At 38.7% G+C, this 20778-nt stretch overlaps 1 protein-coding gene across 1 annotated transcript in view; it reads left to right on the top strand.

The window, feature by feature from the left end:
- The window catches only part of ST6GALNAC3 (ST6 N-acetylgalactosaminide alpha-2,6-sialyltransferase 3), a 234584-nt gene that overhangs the window by 139809 nt on the left and 73997 nt on the right, over positions 1-20778 (top strand). The window contains exon 3 of the mRNA XM_054212584.1: positions 14840-15249. Coding sequence (XP_054068559.1) covers positions 14840-15249 — 410 coding nt within the window. The remainder of the gene's footprint in view (positions 1-14839; positions 15250-20778) is intronic.

Genomic DNA, 20778 nt, shown 5'->3' with positions numbered 1-20778 from the left:
TAAATGAGAATCTTGAGTTTGAACACTCCTGAAATTAGAGAAAATTCAGATCTGAACACAAACTTCGCAGCATCACCCCAGTTCTGAATTTCAGCAGTGATTCTTCAAGTAGGGGAGACTGAGCAGCAGAGTGGGATCACAGAGATATGGAGGAGAAAGAGACCCTTCCTCAGCAATATAGCAGAGTACCAAGCCAGCACAGATTTTAATCCTGCCAGAAGATGGTTTTATCTCATGTTGCTTCACGGCAGATCCTGCCTTTCCTATTTTGGAGTACTTTCCATCTCTGTCATTAGTGATGACTGTCATCAGACACCTGTGGTCTCACTGTGACGGCTGATTGATCACACATGCAAGACAGAGAAACAGCCTTGCAAACCTTTGATCATTGTCCTTAAGCAAAACATATTTCAGACATTAAATTCAACTCTTGTCAAGTTTTTTAAAATCGTGGACTGGGGGTTGCTTTCTCTTTAACAAAAGTTTCAGAGTATATGAAAACTGGGGAAACTTTTTGTGCATGTCTATGTTTTGTTAGTTCAGGATTTTTTTCATAAACCTTTTTTCCAAAACAGTTGGTTGGGTTTTTTTCTTGAAGTTTTTCCAGCTGCTGATAGTGTTCAAAATAGCTCTGTGCTACTTGGGATCAAAACATTTTTGGCAGCAAAATAAAGCACAGCATTAACTGTTTTGTTTCAACAATAAAATGGGAAGTAAATGAATAATTCTGGAAAATAATGAAATTATTGCATAGGCAGAACTCTGGAATTAATTCGTGAGGTGTATTGGTTATCTCCACAGTTAATTACATTTTGATTTTAAAAGTGTGTGTGGAAATAAATAGCAATGTGTTTAATAGTTACTGTATCTGGGTCACCCAAATAGCATTTAATCCACCCCACGTCACATGGTTTGTTGGGTAAAAGGGTGCCCTGGGAATATCAAGGCCCAGCAAGATAACAGTCATGCTCTTTACATTTAACTTTTTAATCAACAGGTAAGAAGAAGGTTTGTGTTTAAGTTTCATTACCAGGTTTCATAACCAGTGTCGTAACCAGGTTTGTGTCTGGTCAGCTCTCCACTAGCAGCAGCCAGGTGCTTTGCCCTTTCCAAATGTACTCTGAATAAGAATGAAACCATGCTACTTGTTTTGCCCATTAGATAGCATTATCTCTGTGGAATGCCAATTCGTATCTCCTTGTGCTGTGTGTGGTTCTCACATATGGGATTTTAATAACCTTCATGCTGTGCTATGAATTCATAAACAGGGCTGATAGAGGAAAAGCACCACAGGACTTTATTTTTTCATTATTGCTCTTTTGAAAAACAGGGTCTGCAGGATTTTTGCGAGGATCTTGTGACAGAACTAGCAATGGTTTTGCTGCTACAGCGGGGTTATTCCAAGGGGAGGGGATAAGTACAGTATTCACTTGTGATATACTTTTTCAGAATTTATTTTCATCATCCTACATTTTGTAGCCCCTGTAATTCTGCTGTATTATAGTTGGAGCTTTGGAGGTCCAATCGTATGGGAGTTTCTCCCATTTTTCTAAAATGCGATGTGCATTTGATGTCTTGCAACTTACCTCTTCTCTTCCTCCCCTCTGTCCCAGCCTGTGAAGCAACAGCTTACTGCTCAGTGGTCACTAGCACATGGCAGCAGCCTTGACTTCTCTTTTGGAAAAGATTTATTCCTTCTGGATCAGCATTTCTTTCTTTTTACTCCTCTCCTCACCCCAGAGACCATTAGACTGATGGAGGCACCACTGTTAGTAGAGCTAAAAGTAGTAACAAGAACTCGGAGCATCGGTCTGCAGGCATGACAGTGTATGTATCACCTTGTATTCATTGCTAACAGGCCTTAGAAAGGAGACCTATGAAGAGGACTCAACTAAAATTCACAGTCTCTGCAAATATCCTATGAAGTAATGAACCTAAGCTGTTTGAAACAGCCAATTTAGCAGTCCTGGAGCTAGTTCACATATGCCAGGAAGGAAATTGCACTGTGTTGCCTGCCCGTACCCTGTGCTACATTGGCTGGAGTGCACCTGTGGTTATGATGTTAGGTCAATCTGGATTCCAGTCTTGTAACTGTGCCTAATAATGTTTTATCAGGAATAAGATTTATTAGGTTTAGGTTCTGTGCAGGATTGTGATATGACATGCAGATCAAATCTCTTATCATCTCAGTTTCATTTTAGGAATGTTTCTCTCTCCTGTTGTATTTTGTATGTGATTTTGTGTGTGACAGGCAGTAGAAAGAACCAAGAGCGGACAGGAAAAAAGAGAATAATTATTCAGTAATTATCCAACTTTCAATCTTTTGATGTGTTTTTAGGCTTTTTTTGGGGGGTAGGTTGGGGGTTTTTTCCCCCTAGTGATTAATAGTCCATACTATTAAAAATGCATGTTGTCTTTTTCATTAAAATTCATCCAACTTCCCCTTGGCTCTTAAAGTTATAGAATTATAGAATTATTGAAAAAAAAATAGGTTGTCAAGAACCTCTGGAGTCCGTCTTGTTGAACGTTGTCTATAAATAGGACTAACATCAAGGTGAGGACAGCTCTGTGCCTCATCAAGCTTGGGAAACCTCTAGGGATGGAGACTCCAGAATGTTCTGTGCACCTGTTCCAATGCTTAATTTCCCGCTGTTGCAAAGGTGCATTCCCTGAAAAAAGGGATTTTTTTTTTTTTTATGGGACATATATTAGCCCATCAATATTCCTTCCTCATCTCCCTTGGTCCTTTTTAGCTGTAGGGAATACTGTGCATGTCTGAGACCATGTATGATGGGGTAGATGAGCACACACACACACACACACATTTTTCTTCATACTGCATCTGTAATTCTGCAGTAATATGACTCAGAGAGTGGAGATGCCAAAGCTTTCACATTTGCTTTGTAAATGTTTCCTTATAATGAAATTAATATATCATCTAAACTCTCCATATATACCTCTCTCACTGCTTTTAGTTTTATTAATACATATATATACGTGTGGGGTTTTTTTAAAGTTGCTAAGCAGACAAGAGAACATAGAACTACCATGACTATAGAAAAGTTTTCCAATATATACTGTGCACAGAAATTAAGAAATACTATTTCTATGCAAGCTAAGGTTCATTGCTGTCCTCTGGGCTTTTCCCTCATCATCAGCTTTAACTTCTGTGGGCTCTTCTTTTGGATGATTGTTTTATAATTACTTGATGACTTCAGTGGAATATTTTTACATTTTTTTACTTAACTGCATACTACAGTCCCTCAGACCTTCTTTGTGGCAGTGAGGTGGAACTTAGCCTCTTCAGTTCCCAGTGTGTGGTTGTGAGCTGTTGGCAGCTGGAGGTGCAAGAGAGCCTGTGGCATGGAGCAGCGTTGTTCTGGAAGGAGGAGGAAAGGAGAGACACAACCTGTTTGCTGTAGAAAGCAGTTGTTAGTCTTCCATTATCTTTTCCCTTGCTAGGCCATCAGCTGACATGTATTTCACCATATTCATAGTGCCAGCAAGCCAAAGCAGGCAGATGCTATCAGAGGGCACCAAGTTTCCCTCCTTATTCCTGTCCCCAAGAACCTGTTTTGTCAGAACCATGGTAGTCATTGCTGTATCAGTTGGAGTTACAGAGCAGCTGATGAGCTTTGGTGTCGACCTTTAAGATTGCTTTTCAAGTTGTCAAACGATAAAGATCCTGGTGTCATTACAGTCCTTGGAAACATAAGGAATCACAAGCTTCATTAAAATCAACAGGTTTAAAAAAAAAAACAAAACACAAAACCAAAAACCTACACAAACCCTGTGCACTCACTGGCAGGGTTGAAATGTAGAATCTGATTTAACCCATTTGATGCCAGCAAGAGCAGGAAGCTAATGTCCCAGGTCTCCTGGTGTCCAGCCAAAACCACAACACCTGGTCTCCGTCCCAGGAATAGACTCGAGGCAGGAAGATAGTTTCAGTAGTCACAAGGTAAGTCCATATAGCGCAGAACACCAGTATGCATGCTCACCTACAAAGAAGGAAGACTGTCATCTGGCTTTGTGAGTAGATGGCTTACGTCAAGAAAAGGCCCTGCATCCTTTTCAGAGGCTGAAGCAGAATTGTAGCTGAGAGGCCTCTGCTGCTGCCCAGGCAAAACAGCAGCACCATGATCTTGTAATCGCACAGAACATTTTTTTTCTGAGCTATTTAATTTTATGATCACATGTCTAAATTTATTCTTCAGAGTCAAGTATGTCTTGTTGAGCCCAGCCCTGCACAGATTCTCACCCCAAGCTGGAGGATGTCATGTCACATGAGAAGTCTCCTTGCTGTTTCTGTTGCTGCTGAGCTGAGTCTGTTTACAGATAGAAAACTTTTCCATCTATGAACTCCATATCCAAATTTCCAAATTTCTCTTTCCAAAATTCAGACATAAGGTGAAGTCATGGCTCCAATGATGTCAGTGGGAGTTTTGCTTTTGACTGTAGTGGAGGCTATGAATGTGCCGTAGATTTTCCTAGAAAGTCAGCGTATAGGTGCATTACAGTAATATTTTTCTCCTTAAGATGCGTGAAGGACTAATTAATTTCTCTCTTAAAAATTTAAATTATAGGTAGAAGAGCTATATTATTATAACTACCCATTTTGGAGGTAGTGTTGTTTATATCTTGCAACTATATCATTGTCAGGCCAGACTATATAGTGGAGGAAAGATTGATAGGGTTTATTATTTTCATTTTTTAATAAGATTTTGTTTTGCAGTTGCTTCTAACATGCTTCACCTCATAACTTACCACCTCATTTGTGCGTGTGCGTTATTCAGGACCTCCTCAGGCTTTGTTCTGAGCTCCATAGGGATGATGCACTGACCTGCACAATTCTCTGTTGACTTCGGTAAGATTTGGCAGAGGCCACTGTGCTCAGGGGCTTTTCTTTAGTGAAGGCTTTTAAGTGAGGGGGAAATTGAGCTGGTGTGGGATGTGGTAGCAGGAGACACTACACCGTCAAGCTCCATGAGGAAGAAGAACCAATGCAGAATGATCTTTGAATTATTTACAAACCATTTAACCCAGTAGCTCCCACTTGAGGGTGCTTACAAAGTTATTGCAGGTAATGTTAGTCCATGATACAAACTAGTGGCTGTAATGAAATCTGCACTGATTAAATTTTGGTTATTGGACATACGCGCTGAGGCAATGATGTAAAAGCAATCAGAAGAGAGTATATCTACAACAATTTTTTCATTTGAAACAGAGCTTTAGCTTCAGAATTTTTAACTATGCAGCTAGGCTTCTAACAGCTTCCGTTAATGACTTAAAAGACCTTAAAATAAATCTTCCTAATTATTTAAGCAGAACTCTCCAATCTAGTTTAAATTTCTGTCCTAGTGCCCAGTGCCACAGTGTTTGAAAGTTCAGATATCTGAAAAATGGTGACTTAACCTTGTATCTTTCTGCAGCTGAAATGATCTAAATAACTTAAAATAAAAGATATTTAAAACAATTTAAATTTTGGACTAGGACCTTGTAAATGAAGTTTTAACCTGAAATTATATTTTTACAGAAGACTTTAAACATTTGCAAAGCTGACAGGCATAAAGCGGTACAGCAAATATTCCCAATATACCAATGAGGGGAAAAGAAATGAATGTGGCCAGAAGCAAGTGCGTATTCTCTTTTAGATAAGGCATCCTGCAATTAAAAACACCGGACTCGGAAAGCTTCTTAAGGCTTATTTTGCCAAATGAAAAATGCTACTGGTTTTAATGCTATTGTAATAAAACTTATTGTTATTCCCAGCATGGATATATTTTTTTTTTATTTCAGAAACATGGATAATTAGCATTGTAGCTTATCACTTTCCTTCCATGCATACAAATAATTTGATAGATAGACCACCAAGAGAGACAAAATTAAATAATAGGTCTAGACAGCATGGAACCAAAATAAATTAGAGGTTAGGCTTCCAGCCTGTTAGGTGGATTTTCATGGGGAAAAAAAAAGGGAATACAAGGTAGTTTTTCTGACAGTTTTTGCTGCTTGCCTTGATATCATTTCCCCATATTAGATCCCAAATAAATTGATCTGAAATAAGATATGATCTTCATATTAGAAGTCACGTAATTTATTTGTGAGTGTAATTTTTTTAAGTGTATTTAGATTAGAGGCCTAACAGGCGTTCCTGTGTCTGTGATTCAGCCAAATAAGTTCCTAGATAATGGCCCATGATTAATGGTGAGTGCCGATAATAGGAGGTTATTAGAGAAAGCAAACTTGGAACAAATCTGCTGTATACATTATATACTTTACCGCCATCTGTGGGTATTTATAATAAATACAAATTAAAGTCAGCAGTTGCAGAGTAATCAATGTTTTGCCTATGTGACAAAGAATTCCTTAGAAATACTCTTATAGTAGGCAACTTCATAGTGAGAATTCTCATGAATTTTTTTGCACAGATACTTATTATTATTTGCAGAGAAAAACCAGTTTTTGTGGAGAGAGTTCTTTTGGCCTTGGTTGCTTTGAAGGATGCTGTTCTAAAGTCCACTCTGTAAGGAAGGATTATGTGTTACATGTTGCCTGTGCTCTAGTGCCATACACGGTATTGGATGTGAGAAATTGGTTTTGCCCTTTCATACTGTGATTCATTCGCTATTCAGTCCATGTGCTAACAGTATCTTCCCCCCTTTTATGTCTCCTTGAGTTGTAAGTGACATTTTACCTCCTTGTGTTTTCTATTGTTTGCTGAGCAAATATGCCGGTATAGAGAAGAAACAAATTTTATCTCCCTTATTGCTACATTCAAAAAACAGGAAAAAAAATGCAATATAAACAGAGAATTGCAGAAGATAAAGTAAACCTAAATATTATGATACCAATAACTTGCCGCATCAAGTGATGACTTTTTTGCTGGTGTCAAATATACTGTTGCAAATAGTTTTGCAGTAGAGTGACAAAAGGGGTGCCATAGTTAAGATCAGCTGAGTGTTTTGTGTTTGGAGTTGTTTATGAAGTTTGATGGATAGTGTCTGGTTTAAATTGTGTTTCTGCAGTAACTTTTGTGCGCAAAATTCAAGAGTCATCACATGCTAACGGGGGCAAGTGAGCAATGTGGCGGATGTTAAGATAAATGACTTATTGGATTCAACATTCAGCAAGCAGCATTTGGAAGAATTCCCGGCTTTTGAACTATTACAAAGCCATGGTATTTCAAAGGCTGTATATTTGCAAATGAGTGATAGATGGAGTGTCACAAACATTCTGGTTATTTATGGTCATCAGCTAAACCACTGGGATGAAGGTACTTTAGAACTAATGTAGTTGGTTTGGTTTTCCTTTTTGAACAACTGGGAAATTATTTTTTTCATAGGCTGCTTTTCAGAGTGAATGTTATTTTAGTACCTACCTTGTGAACTTGCTGTATAGAGTGTGCATGGTGGAGTTCGCCTCCCTCCCATAACAATTAGGCGTTCAATCCTCAACGGGATTTGACATGAACAGTTCCACATATTTGTGTTTTTATCTGGATATTTTATATGCCAGAGAAGATTCTGCTTTTCTTCCACCCCCACTTTGGAGGTGTTAGTTATGTTGATATGGAACTGTAGACATCTGTATGTCTACAGATGTCAGGGTTTCTGGTTACCTACAAGCTGTAGTACTATATACTGGAGTGCATGTATCTGTTTCCATCTGTTTTCTGCTTGGGCAGTTGCAGTTTAAAGGAAATAAGCTATTCTCTCTGCCTAATGCTGAGTTATTTGATTGACATGTCTGATAAAACTTTCTTCACAACAGTTAGTTTATACCTTAACAAATATCTTTAGGTGTTTTGGTTCTAGATTTCATTCCCAAACATCATGGTTTATCTTACTGGCTATATATCAGTATTTTACTTTTTCTCAAATCCTCTTTCCCCTTACATCTTTCTCTTTTAAACACTAAACTATGTGCTACCTTTTCATAGCCTGTTTCAGTTCTTGTCCAAATTTTTTTCTGTCTTCTCTGTTGGTATCCTGCTTCTGTTTATTTCCTTCCCTTTTGCCTCATTCATTCACATTAATAAGAGCACATCCCTTCTGCCATCCTACATGGGGAGAGGAGAATTTACCAACCATCTGAGAGGCAAACTAAAATGTGGCTTCTACTGATGGAGAGTAGACGCGCAGGACAGGGCCTCACACATCCTTCAGGCAATGCCTTAGGGCAAAACTTTCTTCACCTGACACTCTCTCAGTGCTCGAAGTCCCATGGGGCTGTTGACCATCAGTCCTCCAGTGCTCTGCCTCTGTTGGGTCCTTCTGTTCTACTCGAAACACTGAATCCGGCAGCTTCCTTCCTTCATTAACCTTCCATGTAGAGACAGAACAATTTCTCCTGTTCTTTACTTACTCTCCGCCACCTTTCTATTTTTAAATCTTTTTTACCAATAGAGCTATCAGGAATCCTTCAATAGTTTATTATTCCGGAAGAAAATATTAGTGTAGGCTTATTTAAAAGGTGTCATTTTCAATGGCGTTTCAGCTGGAAATAAGGAAGAAAGGAAAAAATGAAAGGGACTGTTCAAGCTTTTCATAATACAGAAAAACATTGAATTGAAGGAACATTTTAATTCCATTTTAGAAAACTATTTAAATATGATTTTTAAAAAATAGAAGGTTAAAATGTTTTGATCAAGTTGGACGTGTTTTTACTCAAATTTTATTTTATGGGATTGTCAAGAGGGGTATTATCTTTGACTCTCAATTTATGCTTTGTATTAGAGTAGAGGAAAATACATAAAAAGACCTGTTTTTCTGTTTTCTTCTTTATAGGTCACATACTTGACTCTGTTACTACTCAGAGATTTCACAGATACTTGAGGCGTTTATTTTTCAGCTCTCAGTATCATGAGATGTACTTGATTCTTGCCTTGTTTCAAAGCTGCCTGTATTGTTCCCTATAGCAGCAGGAAAATCACCAACGTTCTGGTGAACATTTGTTCTGCTGTATCTTGAAAGAGGTACGATACGGAGTAACTGGAGCTGTCTTGAAAGTGAGAAAGATGACACTGCATCACTTTGCACTGTGGTTCATGTTCAGAAGGCTTGGATTTGTGGTTTGTTTTCTTTGGGGTTTGTTTTTTCTTTCCTTTCCATGAGAAAGCAAGCTAAAATGTTTCAAAAATACATTTGCCAAGTGAAAGTTTAGATGGTGCTGGAGACTCTGGCCTGCGAGTTTCAACCTCTGTCCAAAGTCCAAGCTTTCTTCGCTTTTCTGTCTCTTTACCACTGACATCAGGAATCCACAAGGTACCTGTCCAAGCAAAGGGCTGATACGGCCCTTTTAAGGAGCTGTAACATGAGCTGCAAATCAAAGAATAGTTCTGTAACAACTGGGTCAGTGTATCTAGACAGAATTTCAGTCATGGTTATTTATTCAGTCTCTTACTGCAAGATTAGTCTCATTATGTGGCTCCGATGCATTCCCTTCCAATTCATTCAATTTAAATAAAGACTTCCTGCCAGCATTCTATGTACATATCAGTGACAGTCATCTAAATAAAATATCCCAGGCACTGCGGTCTCAGGAATAGTCTTATGAAGAGGCAGATCATGTTCTATTTATTTGGAAATTGGATGCATGTTGACATAGGGCTTATTTCAAAATAATGTCAAAATGTTAACATCTTTACAACATCTTAACATTAAATTTTATGAAGACAGAGATGTTTGCTGGGATGTGATGCCGGGGGCTAGGACCAAAATCAACTGCTGAAGACTAAAAAAACATAACACTACCACAGGAGGGAAGGGGGTACAACCACAAACTCAGGGTACTCAGACCTGTGGTTTTTTATCATTTTTCTTTTTATTGCTTGATGTTAGTTATATAATGTGATTTATATACAGTGTTTCTGAGTGCTGTGTTAAATTGATAGCCCTTGCTGGGTGAACACACAAGCACTATCTTTCTTTTCTTTAAATGTGCTGAATTTTGTCTTGGAGAAGCCTGGCAAGTCTTTCCTCCCAGTCAGAGGTCTGAAGAAAATGAGTAAGCGTAGATGAAACTAGCTTGGTTAATCATCACTAAAACACAGGAAAAATTAAAATACATTTTTTGCTTGTAAAGTAGAGAAAAGCAATAAAAACAACGCCAGACGGTTAATGCCTCTCTTGTACCTTTCATTTCAAAGACCTCAAAAGAACATCAAGAAGAATAAAGGCAAAATCTGTTCCCTATTGGCATCATTATAAATGTTGTATCCTCTAAAACTCTAAAGACATCCAAGAAGAGCAGAAGAATAAATGGCCTTGAAATAAAGAAAGTCTCTCTGGAGCTTTGTTCAATCGGCTTTGTTAGAATTCACTCAAATAGGATGATTATAAGAAAAGATCTCATTTGTTTCAACATTAAAGGAGCAAATTAATATGTGGCGAGCTGCTAATAATTGCCTCATTATGTAGTGAATGGGCATTGCGTCCAATTTACAAAATTACTATCATATTGTTAAGGTAACAATTGGGAAAGTTTAATCTGAATTTCCTAACTATCTTTATGATTAGTTGTGGGATTCACAGAGGGAAGCAGACTTGGTGGTTGGAGTGAGCTCTCGGGCGCACCACCAGCCTGTAGTGCTAAGAAGTCGCAAGAGAAATTCAGCTTTTCATTAGTGTAAATTGCATCTGCGTAGGTCCTGAGCTAGATTTGGTCCAACTGAGGAGTGAATCCATCAGTGTCTGCTAAGACGGGAGCTTGGCACATGGCTGGTCTGTCAGGACATTGTTTTGTTGGACTCCACTGACTTGTGCTGAATTTTCGGCCCAGAGGTTGAGACCTGGCCTGAGATCATCCTCGTGTGAGACTTCAGCAGACCTACAGGTCCACGTCTGGGGAGCTTGGTGATCCAGGGTCTGCACCATTGGGAAACTCACCCATGCAAACGGTCCTGTACCTGGAATTCCAGTCTCCTGGCGGAGACATTTGAAATGATAGGGGAGTTGTTTCAAATTGGAAAGTAACGAATTTTCCGAATATCGAAATACTCCGTGGAAGAGAATCATGTTTTGTGACCTACTTCTAGTTAGATTTGCTTGTGACCTTTTCTAATTCTGGCTGGTTTTGTTATTTAATGATTTGACCTTTGATTCTGTGAAGCCACTTCAGTGCTAAATGCAAAGATTTAATAACTAGAACTGTTTGATAAGTGACCTTTATTACACAGCTATTTCTCTTTGCTAGAGAAACAGCACTGTTTTGCAAGTTCTAATTCACAGTTTTAATTATCTTTTCTATTGTCTGTAAGCTTGCAGAGGAAATGGAAAGGTCAGACATTTCATTTTCTTTACTGATTAAAATATAAGTGCTCCTCAAGAGTTACAATGTATCATTCAGGAAAAAGATGGGACAATTTGTAAGAATCATGCCCAGCTGCTCTGCTGAGGACTTCTACGTCCTTCTGGTCAGCGACAAAATGAATAATTTTCTATGAGCAGTAATAGCTCAGCCCCCGTGGTATGTAGAAGTGAAATACGTATCTAAATACGTGAAAAGAGAAGAAAAGGTGAATGGTTCTCTGTGGCTTTTTCTTTAGCTCCTATCTCTACAATGCAAGTGAATAAAGATCTTGTGAAAGGTGCAGGTAAACCCTTAACTGATGTTCTCAGTCCAGAGAGCATAAACAGTAACAGCAAAGGTTTCTGTATGGTCCTGCCAATCTGTATCAGTCCCATTGCTGCTGGGCCATCTCTGCAGGTGAGAGGGCAGCCTGGACTGCCTGCCAGACCCATAAGGCTGATAAGGCTGCTGGTGAGTTCGTGTTTAATTGCTATCTAGGTGTTTGTGATGTGGACATCTGTAAACAGTTACTGTTAATTGCAAAACAGATCACCAAGAAGGCACACTTTCTCTAATTCTCCAGTTTTCATCTCTCTGTATTGCTGTTTCTGTGTGTAAGAATTTTCTCTCTGCTTCTCTTCATCCTTAATACAACCAATACAGCAAGTTAAATTGAAAGTGATAACTTCTCATACTGATTAGGGCTACCGTGGGCAACCTTGCAGCCAAAACTCTGCATATGGGAAGAGGGTGTGAGGGAAGTAGAACCTCAAAGTATGGGGTGAGGGGGGAAAACAGAACATCACTCCAACTCCTCAAGGTTCATAGGGAGCTGTCAGCTGTGTCCTAGTTCAGTAGCAGAAGTGGCAGCCACAACTACCCAGGTGCTTCCCAATTCCAGCTCCTTGGGCACCCAAATCCCTGTGCCCGAATAGCTCCTGTGGGAGCCACCTGGTAGAGGAGCTACATTTGAGCAACTTTTGATTCTTAAAGTGATGGGGCAGCCATACCTGAGCTGGGGTATCATAGCAAATAGGAATGTCACGTTAAATGAGGAAAATGAGAAAGCTGTTTTATGTGGATTACTGCCCCAGAAAAGGGAAACTGCCCCTTTTGTCTGTGACACTTACAAACCAACACCAAAAGCTGCCGGCCTGTCTCCGTATGGGGCTTCAACAAATGAATATTGATGTGTGTTTTCTCATATGTTGAGGAAGATAGGATGCCAAAAGATACTTGGAGTCGGTGGAATGTCTGTCATGAGTGTCAGTCAGTTTCCTAACTCTGGGATCTCTGTTGGGAAATACACATATTAGGACACATAAAATTTCTCTACATTGTAAAAAATATTTATTCTGAGATAGGGCTGGGAGGGGTTAAGCCTCTGCCTCTATTGAAGAGCAGATTATATGTTGACCTAGTGCAGGCATTCAATATTATGAAAGCGCTTTATAAAATGGAACAAGATAAATGAATCACAACAAAAGAGGTAGAAAACCGGGGGACACAATTGCAGGAGTGAGTGTACTCAGTTTATTCGAGCAGAACAGTTACACTCAGTGAATAGAAAATGTGCAATGCATTTCTAACTAAGGTCAGAAAATCAAACAATTCCAAATTTAAGAAAGCAGCTCCGTTTTAATGGAGAAGGAAGACTATTGGAAAAAAAACCCAAACAAAACAGAAGAAAAACAAAAAACCCCACACAAAACAAAGCCAAAAAACACCACCGAGATTGAGACAAATTTAAATGGGACCGGATTCTTGACGAAATTGGCTTTTCTTGTCTAGCATATTCAGCATTTGTTAGTTTGAAAGTTCACCCTGAAAGCTATAAATTAATCTACTGGGACTTTAACAATTCACTTCAGGTTAGGATGTGAGTTATGCTTATGGATTTGTTTAGGTCACCCAGCCATGTCCTCATAATGTATCTTAGAGAGGATTTCTGTAACTAAGTGGTAAACAGAAAGATTGTTGTGTTCAGCTGCATCTCTTGGGATTTCATCCCTGCTGTCAGAAAGCTGTGCAGGACAGCTCTCTAAAACTACAACAGCTGTAAAAAAATACATGGTGTTCTGTAAAGGAAATGTTGTCAATGCTTTTGCATGGAGTCAGGCATCTTTAACTCCTGATGAAATGAGGAAAGAATGTTTTCGTGAACCACTCACATAGAGAAATCAAACCTTTGTGATTGTGAGATTTATTGCAGAAGTCTTGCAGGACACATCTTAGTTCAGTACAATATTTGTCTCCCAAAGATGAGATATTTTAGCTATTATAATTTCTCTCCCTTCAGATTTTTATCTCTTGTCCTTTTATTATGCACCATTATCGAAGAAATTTGATGTTTTTCAGCCACCATGTTCTAAGGTTGTAGTAGTTAAATGTAGCCAGGATATTCATCCACATCAGCTAAATGGGGTGGGATTTTGAAGGGAAATAACCACAAGCCTGATCAGAAAAGTGTCTAGCATCCTGTCAGGCTAACTGTCTGAAGAACATGAGGGAAATTTTTCCTAACAAACATTAAACTGTAGTCACTGGCTCCCAATTGGAAGCACGACAGAAGATCAAGTCTATGACCACACAAAAAAATTGTAGATGATCTGTGGCCTGGACCTTCTTCTGTAGGTTTTTCTTGAAGGATCTAGTTTTCATTTCATTTGGATTTCTAACCAAACTTCTAATACAATCCAACTTAAATATAGGGCATTTCCTTTTATTCTGTTGGTGCAAAAGAACAAAAAGATATTTACTATCTATACTCTGACAAACATAACATCAGGTAGGTCCCTATATTTCTGTTAGACAGAAAACCGTTCCCATTTTCAATTCATAATGGAGAAACAGTACCCTAGAATGTGCTCAGTCTTTGACTTCAGTTTGCCTAGGATTAAGTTCCTAGTTCGCGTGTCACCAGTCCATCTGCTTCTCATTTTTCATGGGTCATAACTGTTCCCTGTAGAGAACAACGTATTCCTCTGTCTACGTCTCCTTTCCAACTGCAGGATTTTCATGCTACTAGATTGCTTTTTAGAGTTGCATCTCATGTTTGACTTCTGTCACAAATTTAAGAACTATTCATTCAGACACATAAACACAGTCAGTGTATAGTTAAATTTCCAGCATTACTTTTTTTGTACTTTTTTCCTTTTGCTGACAACACCTTGTTAAAAGAGAAGGCAGCATTGATCTAAATATTGTTTTCTGCTGCTTCTTTCTTTCATTGTTTTCTAGTGGAAAGAGTAACATTTAGAGGAAAAAAAAGGAATTATTATTTTCCTAGGTGACTTTGCAAGGTGAAGAACAAAGCAAAAGACTGGAACTGCCTATTTCACTAAAAAGTATTGCATTCAGAGATGGTTTGGTAGGGTAGTGGTAGGGTTTTCTACCAGATCTAACATGTGGGGATTGTTAGTTTTTTTTAAAGAGAAGCATTGCTATCAATTTGTTGGACTGCGCCCATCATTCTTTTAATTGAATTTTCAGTCTTCGTGTTTTATAGAAAAAGACTTGCCATATATTTTTGTTTTCTTTCTTCCAGCCTCTACAACTTGACTGTGACCTCTGTGCCATTGTTTCAAATTCAGGACAGATGGCTGGCCAGAAGCTGGGAGCCGAGATAGACAAGTCCTCCTGCATATGGAGGATGAACAATGCTCCCACAAAGGGCTATGAGGAGGATGTTGGGAAGAGGACAACCGTAAGAGTGGTCTCTCACACAAGTGTGCCTCTCCTACTCAAGAATCCCGAGTACTTTTTCAAAGAAACCAACAACACTGTTTACGTGATCTGGGGACCTTTTCGAAACATGAGGAAGGATGGAAATGGTATTGTGTACAACATGCTGAAGAAAACTGTTGACAGCTACCCAACCGCCAAAATCTACGTGACAACAGAAAAGCGCATGAGTTACTGTGATATAGTATTTAAGAAGGAGACGGGAAAAGACCGGTAAGTCCTAAATGTGAAGAACAATTATAATGTTTGACAAAAGATACATGAGAGAAGTCCATGCTGTATGCCAGCTACTAAATGAATCCCTAGATAGGTTTTTAATGGATTGTTATATGGTTTTGACTGTTATAAGCACTTGATGAAGCAGCAGCTAGGCCCCATTTACCCCACCTACGCTACCTTCTGTTCTTTCCATTTCTGTTGGCTGGAGTCCCAAAAATATTGGATGTCTTCCTGAAACGTTTTCAAAGCTGTGTGTTGTTTTCAGCTCAATTTACTATTGATTAAATTGACATTTTATTTGAAGAGGATAATCCTACACAAACAACATTTCCAAATGCACAACCTCAGGATAACTCTGGATATTGTATTTTCTTCTCTGTTGAGATTCGCTGTAGCTTTTCTTCAAACAAAGACCTCAGGGTTATGCATTATTTCCGTTCTTGGTGAAAATGGATTATTGGTGATACTGTAGTAGATTTAGGTTTTTGTCAGAATTATGCTGAAATTCTATTTTCCATGCCTGAGAATGTGTGTTTATGCTGCTCAAGTGAGGGCTGTAAGGAGATGAAAGTGTAAGGGACACTGTTTTGGCTGGCATCTTCAGAGCAGAAATTGGATTTGTGGAATTAAGACCACGAATTGTAGGATTTTGTAACCTAGCTGCAAAAATTCTGATGATCTGTGTTTTGGCATGGAAAAGCACCTGTCACGCATACTCACTGGAGGCGGATCACTGCTGTGCCTTGAATTTGCACATCATGAATTTGCAGTTGTGAAGGACTGGAGCTATTTTGACCAAACCAAAAATATAGATATTCACAAACAATTTAACTTAGTCTGAACTTCTGACTTAGCTTTTGAAGTAGAATAGCTTGATCTCTCCGGCTTCGTTGATTCACTTTGTTATTAAACTGTCAAAACTTGGTTGGAGTTGATTTTTCCTTTTTTGAAAACTATTGAAACATAGGGAAGAACTTGCCCCTCAGCTTGTTCACCATGTGCATGTGCTGCTGCAATTCTAGAGTCGGAGGGAGCTCCGATATCTCATAAATGTGTCAAGGTCATCATGGCTTCTTGGGTTTAACTGAACAACCTGATGAACAGAGGCTAATAGAGAAAATACACAAGAGTCGTTCTTCAAAAATGCCCTCTAATAATCCAAGTCATCCGGTTCACATATCAATCGAGCCAAATATGATCATGGGTACATTATTGCACTGCTAAACATAAATTTGTTTATATTTATGACTCTTGCATGTTAACAGTCGGTCAGGTCACAGTGACTTTACAATATCAAAATCCTTATTGTGAGACCGGACTTTAGTATGTCTATCAAAGAATCTCATCATCCAATGTCAAAGTATCATCATCTCCAGCCTAATTCATTCCTCTTCAACAGATTAACACATCTCAAGGTTTTATTATTACTCAATCAACACAATGCAAATGCTTCTTTCCATGTCAAAGGCAGATTGAACTTCTGTTCTCCCAGTGCTTATAAACAAAGTTCTTAAGCAGCCTAATGTCAAAGTGGCCCAATTTCTTTCTCCATAATCCGTTACAATAACTAAAAATTTCACATTGCGAACAGTGACAAATTGTAAATAGCCTTCATCATGACCCACATCACGTTGCCTTTGCACGTGCCTCCCTTTAACCCCGGGTAAAAAAACCCCACCACTTCTCACAGTGGTATCTACTTGTACCCACTGCAACTTTCAGTTTTAGTCCTACTTTTCCACATCAAATACTAAGTGGTGCTTTTAACATCATTTAGTGCGCTTGTCAGTGAGAAACAAGGGAAACAGTTGACGTGTCACCAGCCAACACCTTCCGTATCACAAGAAAACATCCTGCAGTTCCCTACTAATGAGGGGACCTCAGTTTGGAAACTTTCATTTTCTGTAACATCTTCAATTCACAGGAACCGTCTGCTGTTTCTAGGGAGGGTCATGAGGCTGTTAGAAGTATGTGGCATTTGTGGAAGCAGTAAAGGGAGAGCACAAGAGATTTGTGGGTGATGAAAATAGTTTCGCACATTGTGCCAGACTATTATGATGCTGAGACAGACTCAGGTTCCTCAGCCAAATATTCCTTCAGTTCCTCAGAGAAACATCAACTCTTGCTTGCAATATTAGATTGAACAGAGGTCTGTTTCACATGTTCCCAGCAAAAATTCTGGAAGGAAACCAAGTTCAACTCATATTTTAAAATGTACTGAGTGGATTGTAACTACATCTATTTTAGCTTAATCCTAAAATACTGTCCGTATGTACAGTGTATGCTACTAATGCATAGTAAGATTGCAACAGATTTCTAGTCTGTCAAGCCTTTAATGAGCTTTCTATTTCTATTCTTTGATGTACCATCTTTTTAGGTAATTAGTGGGACTCTTCAGTAGTTTCGTCCTACCGTGCTCAAGTTTTCAAGGATGTTATGAGAAGCAGCTGACAGCTATGTGCTGCAGTCGCTTCTCTACTGCAGAAAAGCTCTGGTCCTGCACCACTGACATGGGAGCTTCATCCCTGACTTCAATGAGCGCAGGTTCAAAACCCACAGCTTTGTTATCGACAAATGGTTTATTATTTGTTCATGGAAGAAAGAAGAATCGCCTCTAAATAACTTCCAACTAACAAGTTTGTTTATTTTGCAATGAAGCATTTTTTAATTCTACAGCAGTACAGAATACCCTCTGATATGGGCTATTCATACTGGAGAGTTAACCTTGCATGTGGTGTTATGAATCTGGGGAGCATATGTTCTTTTCTGGGAGTCTTCATTAGTGAAGTATTGGAGTTCAAGGCGGTGAATGCTCTTCCACTTTGAATAATTGTTGTACATAAATAATATTCATTACTAGACATTCACAATTTTTCATTAATGCATTTTACTTCATACTTCCCTAGAGGGAGCATAAAGCTGGCAGCTTCTTCCAGTACTTCACTAATGTTTTGGTATATTATATGTATTGAGTCAAGTTGAAGGATTTAAAGAAACACTAGGTAATTACTAAACGTGGCATCTTTGTATGTACCTCAATCCAGGTAAGTGGTTCTAAAGCCATCTATATCTTTGCCATGCATTAGAAATATAATGCAACATGATATAACAACATTTAATTGGTAATAACAGAGAAAACTGTAGTCTTCATTAAAGCAGAAGAGCTAATTCTGGTCTGATAAAGTGCACTGAACAGCCCTAAATAGGTTTTAATTAGCTGGCACCAAAGCTGCACCACCCTTAGGGAGGGTAAAATTAATGAAAACTAGCAGCAAATAGATCAATGCTACTGGATGTTATTGCCTTAGGTGAAGGTGATGAGGAAGAAAGGAGTGTCTTTTAAGGATCATTTAGAAAACAGTCTGCGTTAAAAGTCACTTTCAAAAAGCAATGATAAAATAAATCTGTGCTAATATCAGTGAAACAGACTAATGTCATCCAGACTGCAAACTCCATTTGTGTTTATGCTACAAACATCTCAGACTAACCGCTCAGCACAGTATGGCCGAGTAGTGCCTCTGATGGCACCGCTCCACGTCCCCTCTCGGGGCTGACGGTGTGATGAGACTGCTCCTGTCCCACTGCACGTGGAGGACGTTGAGCCCCAGCAAACAGCCAATAATGCATGTGCTGATACCACTCAAAGCACAGCTTAACTTGTGTTTGTAGTCACTCTTCTTATAAATGACTACTGAAAATGCCTGCTGAGCTTTGCAGAGGATATGTATTCTGAGCTCCTAAAATTCCCGTTAAGAGACATGAGATAATGTTCGGAAACCCAGCCAGTTTGGTAGACAATTGACTTCCCACACACTGTCTTAACTTTGACAACACTCATCCCATACCCAAACAATTCCGTTCAATTCAACAACATTTTATTGAGTTTATTAGCTATACAAGAAAGTCTACAGGAGGCAGGTTCACTGAGCCACATTTGCAGTCGGATGACTGTTTCTGAAGGATTTTTGTTAATATCTTGGATAATTCCGAAGAAACTAAATTGCTTTTGTGCTTTTCTTCCAGAAGTTCGTAGTTTCCTCTGTTCGTGCCAGATGGTGCTATGTGTCAGGTTGTGAGAAAGCTGTTTTATCATTTGAGGCAGAAAGATGGATCATTCTGATCACTGACTTCTGCATCAAGATTCAAAATTTGGGGGTGTGCTCAACCTGCTATCTTACTCAGTTCTATTCACTAATTATTTATTACGTTGGCGATATCTGAGAACTATATTATATCTCTGTCATTTAGAGCTAGCAAATTATATTCATCTAAAGTTGGGATTGACACTGTTAGACAACTGCAGTCATCACAGCTTCGCCTCAGCTAATATGTGGTTTTTGATGTGTCTGACTAATCTACATGAAGCTGTAGTCTAGTAAAAATGTCATTGAAATGAATAAATGGAATTACATTCTCTGAGGCTCAAGTAGCTGCAACTTCTATTGTTTGGTGATAGTCTCTGCGCATTGAGGTAGTAAAGCTGTCAGTGGCCAGAACGTCAGAGTTTTATGCCATGTTTCTGGTTGTTGGCTGGAATGAAATACTACAGTAATGCTATTTCCACCTTTACGCTTGCTTACATATACCTATGAGTTTCCCCATCAAGGCCATTCAGAGAAAATATAAATTCTTTGCTGGTGTTAGGTAATATTTGCAGAAAGCAGTTTTTCATTGGGAAGTTGTGAAGATTGACACTGAATCTGGCTCAGAGAGTTAGATTTTGGGATTATAAAAGTAGTTCCCATTGGGGCTTTGCATTAAAATGCTTTTTCTAGAAAAAAAGAATTCTGGAAGATAAGTAAAAGTTCATTTCATTTTGAAAGGAAAATGAGCTGAGTTAGGTAACGTCAGCATCTTTAAATTATAGAACTCTTGGAAGAAAATGATGGAAAAACTGATTCAGACTGACAGAGGAAATGTATAATGCCAGTTGAAACACTTTTAAGGACAAAAATAAATTATAATTTATATTTTGATATAGTCTTTATCATGATGATGTTGTGTCTGCTGCTGCACCAGTGTCAGCAAAAAGTTCTCAAACTGCCTGTGAGCATCACAGCAAGCCCCAGAATATGTTTGAGACAGTGTCCATTTTTCAAGTGCTTGATGGTGGAACTTTTTTGAGCTATTGCTTGGCACTTCCAGTCTTTCTTTTTATAAAGTAATTCCTTCAAAAAATGCTAATGGCTTTCTCCATCTTAATTCATAGAGGGTTTAAATAGTTTCATTGTCAGCTAAGACCGCTTTATTACCTGAAAAAAACAAGGGTCTAAAGCATGAAACCTTAATGAAATGAATAGATTTTTCATTATAAAACACTTAAAACCTCAACATCTATTGCTATTTGTGGTCAATCACCGGACAGCTAACAACTGTTTTGGGGTTTATATTCACTCTTCCATTTCCTGGTAAAACACCAGTTGTTCCTGAGTGTCCTAGATTTATTCCCTGCAGCCCATTAGTAACTACAGTTATATTTCTTTATGAAGATTTTCCTAATTAAGATGAACACTTTTCTCTATT

This window comes from Rissa tridactyla, chromosome 8 (assembly GCF_028500815.1).
Source record: "Rissa tridactyla isolate bRisTri1 chromosome 8, bRisTri1.patW.cur.20221130, whole genome shotgun sequence".
NCBI lineage: Eukaryota > Metazoa > Chordata > Aves > Charadriiformes > Laridae > Rissa > Rissa tridactyla.
The sequence above is the reverse complement of the archived record's forward strand: the minus strand, read 5'-3'. Positions and strand labels throughout refer to the sequence as shown.